Consider the following 10000-nt stretch of genomic DNA (forward strand, 5'->3'; position numbering starts at 1 on the left):
AAACGGAAGTGTGTGGTGGTTGTTGTGGGGAACTTGAGGCTGGAAGAGTACGAGGATGAGAGAACGGGAAGAATAATAAAGCTGGCGTTTCATGGTGAGAGTGTTCAAGTGGGAGTTGCTCCGTTTATTGCTTTTTATATCCAAGTCTAAGCGCAGCCTAGCAGCCCCCTCGCAGCCCCCTCGCAGCCCCCTTCTTCTTCGGGTGTCTTTTGCATTTCCCCCTCCACTTTTCCGAGAAGCGCCACCTACTGCTCAACCTGCCGACTCCCAAAACTCGCTAAACAAAACTGAATGGAAACATGCATAAATTCGCATTTTATTTTGCGGATTTTCACAAATTCGCTTGAATTATGTGATACATTTGGATGGAAACCCAGTTAGTGAGAGCCAAGTCATGCAAGCAGCCATAAGTCATAATTCAAAATAATTTCTCATAATTGGTTTGAACCTCTTTGGAGTGCCAGATGGGTGGTGCATGCCAGATGGGTGGTGCATGCCAGATGGGTGGTGCATGCGTCATCACCACAGGTCATGGTGTTAAGTTGTTGCTCGTTGGAAAGTGCACTAAAATCACTTTCAGATAGGTTCCTGTGATGGTCTCATTTCTGGCAGCTCCACCCACCTGGTAACTAACAAACCTTAAGCTCCACCCACCTGGTAACTAACAAACCTTAAGCTCCACCCACCTGGTAACTAACAAACCTTAACCAGTATTTGGAAATCCTATTTGAGCAGGTGCTGTGTACAATCGGGGAAATAGCGCTATAGCACAAACCGCAATCCTACACATTATTATAGGTTGTGAATTAAGTTTTTTGGATTTCATGCTCCATTAAATTATTGCAAGCGTTATTCGGTCTTCCCTTCAAACCACATGGGCACAGCGGTATACCGTGGTTGTAAAGTGAGTCAGAATATAAAAAGATGCTATACGAAAGTGCCAGGGTGCGTTCAGAAATGAAATAATGATGTCACCGCCACAGTGTTATGATTGATGATGTCGTTAATACCGCGCTGACCGCCACGCTGTGCGGTTAATACGCCGATGGCTCATCAAACTCGTGCTGATGATGACCACGAGGACCACGAGGAGGACCACTCCTGTCCTCTCTCTGTTTTTCCTGCATCCATTTTTCTTTTTCATTGGCTTGTTGTCATCACTTTCACGTGTTCCGTGTGTGTGTGTGTGTGTGTGTGTGTGTGTGTGTGTGTGTGTGCGTGTGTGTGTGTGTGCGTGCGTGTGTGCGTGCGTGCGTGTGTGTATGGTAGTCGGTGGGGTGATTCCAATACTTGGAGTGTTTGGATAGTAGGTTCTGGTTTGGCCCGGCGTGTGGACAAAGTCACTCTGCCCTACCACAGCGATGACATGCATGGGCAGACGTGTGTGTGTGTGTGCCTGTGAGTGAGTGTGCGTGTGTGTGTGTGTGTGTGTGACGAAGACCCATCTCTTTCCGAAGCCTGTGTGTCCACCTCCCGCTGGCCCTCGCCAGCAATCCATCCTGTGTTGCGCGCCCGTCGGCACGGCAACGGCACAGATGTTTCCGTCACCGGGTGGCGCCATGGTAACGGTAGCCATGGTAACGGGAGCAGTTGTTGACGCGCAGCAGCGATGGTGTTTGATTTCTTTTCTAAATTGATGATGACCCAGAGCTAAGGCGGGGGAGACAGAAGGACGAGGAAATCAATCGTCTCTAGCCCGTAACGGAGAGAGAAGGACGGTGTAGCATCTTGAGAGGGGGGACTACTAAGGTGTGTCTGCGTGTGTGTGTGTGTGTGTGTGTGTGTGTGTGTGTGTGTGTGTGTGTGTGTGTGTGTGTGTGTGTGTGTGAGAGACAAAGACCACCAAAGCAGATCGTCCGTCCGTCCGGTCCACTCGTCCATAGTTGGACAACTCTGCTGTTTATTTGAGCCTGACTCGGCCTGGAGCAGATGGAGCCCTAGTTACACAGAGAGGACAGACCATTTATTTGGTGCCTCTCTGCGCCTAACGGAGAAACGCCCACACTAAAAGAATGATGTATCACCATTAACCCAATATGAAAACAATATGTTCAATATGACTTCAAATGCATTTGTCCGCTTCCTATGTTAAGTCAGGGGTTCTCAAATTGGGGGTCCGGCGACCCCCAGGGGTCCTTAAGGGGGTTCCAGGGGGTCCCCAGCCAAAAGGGGGGTAATTTATTTTCACTATAATTAGAGCCCGACCGATATATCGGTCCACCGATATTATCGGCCGATAACGGCCGATAACCGATATATCGGTATCGGCCGATATGCCGATATTTTTTTATTTTGTATTTTTTAAGTTATAAGACAGCATGTTGTGTAGATTTTATCTTTTTTCTTAATTCAAGTTATATTTTATATTTGTTCTATTTGTGTTTTTGTATTTCTAGTTATTTATAATTATTAAATCCCCAGTTAAGTTTAATGTTTCATTGCATTGATGTCATTTTGGACAATAAAGTTTATTGATAAGCTGTAAAATATCCTGCCTACATTACATATCTCAACTCATGTCAAGTCATATCTTTGTCAAGTGTTTGATATTTGAGGGATCATTGCAAAATAATTGTGTAATATAATGGGTATATTTAATATAAGAATATCGGCCGATATATCGATATCGGAATCTTTTTACTCCCTAATATCGGCATCGGCCTCCAAAATCCAATATCGGTCGGGCTCTAACTATAATTCCATTCATAAGTAACAATGACTATTTTGTTCATGGGTTTTATCCACTTTCTGTAATAAAACATCTAAAAGCATCAATCTTATTATCATATGGGGGACCGTGGGACAAAATTCTATCAAGTGGGGGTCCGTGGTCTAATCTTTGTCAGTTTAGGGGTCCTTCATGTGAAAAAATGTGAGAACCACTGTGTTAAGTAAAAACACATGAATAAAACATACTCTACATGACAGCCAGAACAACAATGCATTTAAAATATGAAAATATATGCAGTAAGATAGTAAATGCAGATGTGGCGATAGATGCAATAGTATTGTTTTGTCGCATCAGTAGGGTGGATCGTTCTTCAGCTCACCTTAATGGCAGTGCTCATATCAGAGCCGTTCCTTCTCTCTGTCATTGGCGGTTGAGATGGATGCTAGTCACGTTTCACAGTCTGTCTCGAGGGCTAGACGACAGTTGGTTCCAAACGAGGCTATAAGTATAGGTGGTGGTTTCTTGGAAGGCTCCAGACCCTGGTGGGGTCTCTCCATGCTAAACACGGCTTCAGAAGATGAGCTACAGCGCTGCTCATCACAGGCCTCCAGACTTCATCCATTGTCCTGAAGGCTGCACACATGATGTTTAGACGTTGGAACCTTACATCCAAGAAAGGGCAAAACGCCGTGTATCATTTGTTCAAATAGCTGGTGTCTGGCTCGTCTCCCTACATGGACTTTCCCTCCTTCTGCTTCATACTGGATTTAGTCCACTCTCGATGCACAGACTTGAATAGAATCACAGACAGCTGAGTGAAATTAGCACTCATCTAAGGCATCATCTTACCTGAGGCTCCTCTTGAGTTCCTCAGTATTGAGCTCGAGGAGAAGGGAATAAGTTATGCTACAATAACAACAATGACAACTATTTTTATTTCCACAGCCCTTAGTAATAGAAGATTGTGAAATATGATGACAGTGTTGCGCACCGTTTATGGCTTCGTTTGTGGCTCTGTATAGCCCTCTCTGAGCCAGAATTACATAAGTCCCCCCTTGGGGGGGATGGCAGCCATTAGATTGAGCAGCAACAACAAGGAGGCGTTATCAGCCCTGCTCTCTAACCCGCGGGCCGTCGGGGGAGAAGAAGCCGGCTATTTGGGTCACCGTCACGGCCCAGAGCCATACATGTAATTAGAGTTGGGAAACTTCTCTCTCTCTCTCTCTCCGCACATGGAAGTTTTTCTGGGAAACGGGCGCGTTTGCAAACAGGAAGTTGACGTCTAAATAAAGTCCCCCCCCCTCCCCTCCTCCTCCCCCTCCCCGGTGCAGGAAGCCCGCGTGCTCCTTTAAACAGCTACACCAACGGGAACCTTCGTTGAGGGGGAGGCTTTAAATAGGGCGAAGCCGCGGGCCCGGCGCAGCCCGGCCCAAAACTCAGCACCGCAGCGGTCTGGGCCCTCGGCGGCCACGGGCCTCTAACAGTGACTGCCGCTGCCATTTTTACCCCCGGTGAGGTCAGGCCTGTCCTGGGAGTCCTGCTCTGGCCACCGATGTGATAAGTCACTGGGCTTGGTACCGCTGTGGTCACCCCGGCCCCGTACTTTGGCCGTTTTAGCTTAGTCCACTTTGGGTCCGGTCCTGCAGGGTCACTCGAGTTGATGGGCCAGTCATGTGGCCGGCGAAAAGGGCTGCTTAGGCATATTTATTTCACTCATTTTCATACTCTAATTATTTCACATTTGTTTTGGTTTTTTTCTCGTCTCAGCATGTTCTACCGCTTACATGCTGTCATTCATCTATTTCTCATACATTTCATTCATCTTCCAACCCCCCCGTTTACTCTCTTCTTATTTTGACTTTTCTTTGCGCCGTTCACCATCCCTACTTCCTACTTCCTGTTTCCTCACAAGTGTCGAGTGTTAATATTTCATCTTCTGTGTTGTAAGTAACGTACCACCAGACGGTAAACCTGCAGCAAAGAGAGGAAAACGTAACGGCGCCCCAGTAGCAGTGAGGGATCGTGGGTAAATGTTAGCGTGGATGGCGTAACACGGGTCGGTCTGCGGGCCGTGCTGCGTCTGTGTTAGTTTAGATGTTGTGTCTAAAGCCCACATCCCTGGAGGGGGCCTTTTCTTCTGGCGTGTTTTTCTTCTCTCTCACAGTGTGTTTTGCTGCTGTCCTCGCACCCCCCTCCCTGTGCCCTCCATGCCACCCCTGACTAAGCCTCAGGGCGCTCTGGGCTCGGCTGCTCTGCTCTGCGGCCGCGCCGATGCCACAGACCTTAATGACAGGGCACTAGGGCTCTGCGTCCGCCTCGCCCTGCTGCCTCACCTGCAACACACTCACCCCCATCACACACTGCCACAGACACAAGCAGCACGCAGTGTGTGTGTGTGTGTGTGTGTGTGTGTGTGTGTGTGTGTGTGTGTGTGTGCGCGTCTGTGTGTATAGTTAGAATAATGTTACTAACACTATTACTAACTGGATGGTTTTACCCACAGTGGTGATTATGCGGATGTCTCAGCGTCCTTATTTGAACACGCTTGTCACGCTACTGACATGCTGCTCTCACGCTTGCTTGACAGGCGAGTCGAATGCCCCCGCTGGCTGAGACGAGTCAGTGCTGTCTGTCTCTCAACCAAGAGTCAGTGACTACGTTTACATGCACACAATGCTCCACTATTATTCGGAAAATGACAATATTCTGAATTTGATAAGGGTCATGTAAACAGCATATTCCAGTTGCATTTTCCGAAATTTTCCCTTTTTCCCAATTTAGCATTTTCCGAGTAAGACATCTGGGTTATTCCAGTATTATTCGGGTTTTTTGGAGGATTCTTTGATCATGTATACATTCGGAATATGCGTCTCAATCAGGGTTTTTACCGCAGTTTGCGACGCATGTTGCCTGTTTGTGGTCAACTGATGTGTGCTAGAAAGCACTAGAAGAGGCGATATAATCATATAATCCATCATCTCTGGCATGCAAAAATAAAAGCCCACATTTCTGATCGGGAGGAGATGTGCGGAGGAGATGATAGCCTATAGTGCCCAGTAGGGGTGTCAAAAATAATCGATTATAAGATGCATCGCGATGCGGACATGCACGATTCTGCATCGATTCACAAATGTCAAAAATCGATTATTTAATTTTTTTTAATTTTTTTTTATCATCAAATAAAATATAATGGAAGTACATGCAGTTGTTTATTTTAATTATGGATCATAATACAATGCAATTCTAAATGCCCTTTTACTTTAAAAGTAGCCACACAGTGAGAAAAAAGAAAGTGGGAAAAAATAAAACATGTATTGGGGAAAAAAAGTGATGCATCGATTTAAGATGCATCGAGATGCATCGAGATGCATCGATAATCGTTATCGAATCGAATTGTAGCCCTCTGAATCGTAATCGAATCAAATCGTGAGGCCAGTGAAGATTCACAGCCCTAGTGCCCAGTGCCCACGGAAGTCCACAATGCTTGCGAGCTTGCGAGGTAATAACGTAGGCTACTAGCCTACTTCTTATGAAAGACTTGGATGCGCAACACCAAACTTTTCAGCAGCAAGCTCCTGAAATGGACCAAGTGATGCTCGTAAGAATAGTGCTGCTCTGTTTATTCTCAACAGAAAAACTCTGCGGCTCCGCCTACCTGCATCTCTCTCTCTCCCCCCTCCCTCACGTGTCGGGGAGGGCGAGCTACGGCTGCATGTAAACGGGAATATTAGTGGATTATTCAAAACTCCAATGGTGAAATAAGTTCGCTTGTCACACAATAAATCACACTCGTTTGACTTAACAGAGCATGTATGTTGTATCCTTCACATTCGCTAACCAGTCTTTGAACTGAAATCTTTGAAGAAGTTGGGATCCCTGTCTGAGAGAAATAGCCTGGCTGGTTCGATGTTTATCCGTTCACCTGCGTCGCGTTGAAGCACTTTTTACAGACTGGCTTCATTTGATGTGTCCAGGGGCTTGCCTTCGCTGTCGGCAACGTAAGCAAAATACTTCCACATTTCGCTTTGTGCATCTGCTTTCTCTACAAGCGTTGGGTGGGCACGATTATCGATGACAAACTGAAATTTGATTTAAACACCGACATGCTGTGCAAGAAGGGCCAGCAACGCCTTTACTGCTTGAGGAAACTAGCCAAGTTCCAAGTAGACAAGAGCCTGATGAAACTGTTTTACAGTGCTTATATTGAATCTGTTAACTCCTTTTCCTTCATCTGTTGGTACGGTAACCTCTGTATCAAAGATAAAAACTCCCTCTGGAGAATTGTGAAAACAGCTTCTAAAGTAGCCGGCATCCAACTGGAGAGCCTTGACCTTAGCTATAACAGACAGATGCTCAAAAAAGCTCTGTCCATCCGCTCAGACAGTGCCCACCCACTCAGTTCAGATTATAGGCTACTGCCATCCGGCCTTCGCTTGTGTGTCCCACGGACCACCAAAAACAGGTATAAGTATTCCTTTGTCCCCTCCTCCATCCGTGCAGTGAATGCTGCTGGAGGAAGGAAAAGATGACTGAGGAATTAACGTTTCATCAATCTGCTATACCAGCAGTCGGCTCTTTTATGTTCTTAGCTCTTCTTATGTTTTTTAATTTGTTTTTTTAATTTGTTTTTATACTGTTTTATCGGCCGTCTCAGCCGCTGGCTCATCCCGTTCTTAAGTTATTAGTGTAGTTTTATTTTATTTTATCAGCCGCACCAGACGTATGCTCTTTTATATTGGCTCATCTTATGTCTAAATGTTGTTATATCCTGTTTATGTCATTGTACGCATGGTATTACACTTCTATGTTTTTATGTTTCAAGCCTCTATGCCTGCTGTAATCCAATTTGCCCTTTGGGACATTAATAAACTACTTGAACTTGAACTTGTGGCTTGCAAGACTCTCAGAACAAGCCACTGCCATTTTCGCTGTGTCTGTCGGGCTGCTGACTTGAGGAGGACTGAAGGACTGGCCAGAGAGCGAGCAGCGAGGGGAGGGGGGGAAATCGGCACGCCCACACATGAAGCAGACATACCGCTCTTATCACAAGGTTGTGTGGTCAACCTTGTGATAAGTGGTCAAATGTCCGCGATGACGGGGGCGCGCTTATACCGGAAAACAACTTTCACACATGAAGGCATTACACCGCTTTCTGGTCATTTCCCGGTATAAAGCGCATGTGTGAAAACGGCTTATGTCTCTCTCTCTCTCAGGTGGAGGGGGTTGGCCTGTACTTCCGTCAGCAGCTCCTGCAGTCTCGTCATCGCGGCGCCTTCGAACTGGCTTACGTGGGCTTCGTACGCCTCACCGACATGTTGTGCAGGTAGGTGTGTGTGTGTGTGTGTGTGTGTGTGTCAAGTCTATTTATATAGCCCTAATTCACAAGCATGTCTCAGAGATTTGATTTGATTTGATTGATTAGGATCCCCATTAGCTTATGCAAAGCATAAGCTACTCTTCCTGGGGTCCACAAAGAACATTAAACATCATACATTTACAAACAAGACAATCAGATAAGCAAAAATAATACAACAGAAAAAAAATAAAAAATAGAGAGTTCCGCTTTTCATCCAAGAGAGTTGGGCTCTATACATGCAACAGTACAACAGTAACATACATTACATACACATACATTGAGTCAACTCAACTCAACAGAGGACTTCACAGAGAATATGTCTAGCTAAATCTAACTGACGCAACAATAACAATTACAGTAGTAATAATAACAACACGATTGAACAATCATATGATCGAGAGAGACAAAGAGAGGGAGAAAGTGGGAGGGAAATGTGCGGGAGGAGAGAGCAGGGAAGGGGAGGAGGTGGGGAGGGAGCAGGGGAAGGGGAGAAGAGGAGAGAGCAGGGAAAAGGCCTAAACAGACTCGTCCGTCCGCCTCGAATTGGAGCCGTCTCGCCGTCTGCCGGCGCCAGCGAGCCCTACACGCTAGGACGTCACTACACCCTCCCTCCTGGAAAATGGCGGCGATTTGAGTGCAAGGCAGTCTGAATGAAATTGAATGTAACGTTCCCAATTCTATGTATTAAATTCTAAAAAACGACCCTCAACATTTGGGAAGGCTAAGCCTAGGGCTGGGCGATATATCGAATATACTCGATGTATCGCGGCTTGTGCCACGTGAGATGTAGAAATGACTATATCGCGAACATTCGAGTATAATTGTCACGCATTGTTTATAACTTAAGCCGCCGGCATGACTCGCTTCACGTTTCCTCTTGCCAGCTCTCCCTCTCAAGCGAGAGCTCTGTCACACTCAAAAGGGAGGGGGAATCACATGGATACGTCAAACGCGTCAAACCGCGTCAGACACACCCGTCCTTAACCTATGTCTTAACCTATGTGCGATTCGAAATCACCCGTCCGCACCAACCAACCCAAGCAGGCGCAGTTAGCGAAACATGGCCGCCTCCAGTGTAGCTGTTGACAGTTTCAAATGATAACAAAACAACCACTATTGCGATTTGCAATACATGTCCCGCAAGGTTTCTGAGATTAGGGGAAAGTCTGAGCTGGCGTTACGCTAAACCAAACGTGGGGATGAGGCAGCGGATTTGTTTAGCGTTAACGTTAGCTGTTGTGGTCGGGGCTAACGTTAGCTAGCTGGTTAGGCTACCTAGTCGCAGGGGGGACTGCCCCCTAGTCCGACACCTGCAGGGCAGCGCTCCACAAGCTTGTTGTGACCAAAATCCCCGCATTTAAAGCACTTCATACTCCCAGAGCTGGCGTAAACCATAGAGAACCTCATGCATTACTCAAAATGAAACATCCAGGGTTTGTCTCCAAAAGCAACTAACGCTAATACGTTACATGCAAGCTAACGTAGCTAGCTGCAGGGCAGTCATGATCTATAAGGAAAACGAATGCGCACATAGCCTACATACTGTAAAAGTCAAAATCACATACGTGTATTTTCTTTAATCTAGACTAGAGGCATCATTTTTCAGTCAAAAGTGAAACGACACAGATATGATGGCCCCAATGCAAAATTCAGACCGCTTATATGTTGCCGTCATGCCAATAAAGCCACAGAGTCTAAATGTAATTTTTTATGTTTTATCTGCAGACTAAGCAGCTAGGCTTTCGGTTCTATAAAAGCCATTATTTTTTGTATTGACTATTGAGTGATACACTTTACTAAAACAATCATATTCAGAAGTGTTGTTTGTGTTCACAGTGATGTCAAATTTGCTTAGGTCAGAGCTATGGAATATTAAATCATCCATCTTTGCTCACTATCTGCCCTTTCTTCTTCTTTTTTACCCCAGGTGTGCATAAAATACAGGTTAAGAACTTATGGAAAAGTCATGGAAA

At 45.9% G+C, this 10000-nt stretch overlaps 1 protein-coding gene across 1 annotated transcript in view; it reads left to right on the forward strand.

Moving 5' to 3' along the window:
* Nucleotides 1–10000, forward strand: part of thada (THADA armadillo repeat containing) — a gene marked incomplete at its 5' end in the record, with an annotated part of 139589 nt that overhangs the window by 20542 nt on the left and 109047 nt on the right. Inside the window, one exon of the mRNA XM_083658659.1 lies at nucleotides 7885–7994. Within this exon, the coding sequence (XP_083514785.1) occupies nucleotides 7885–7994 (110 nt within the window). The remainder of the gene's footprint in view (nucleotides 1–7884; nucleotides 7995–10000) is intronic.

Source organism: Poromitra crassiceps (assembly GCF_964638095.1).
Source record: "Poromitra crassiceps genome assembly, chromosome: 22".
Lineage (NCBI taxonomy): Eukaryota > Metazoa > Chordata > Actinopteri > Beryciformes > Melamphaidae > Poromitra > Poromitra crassiceps.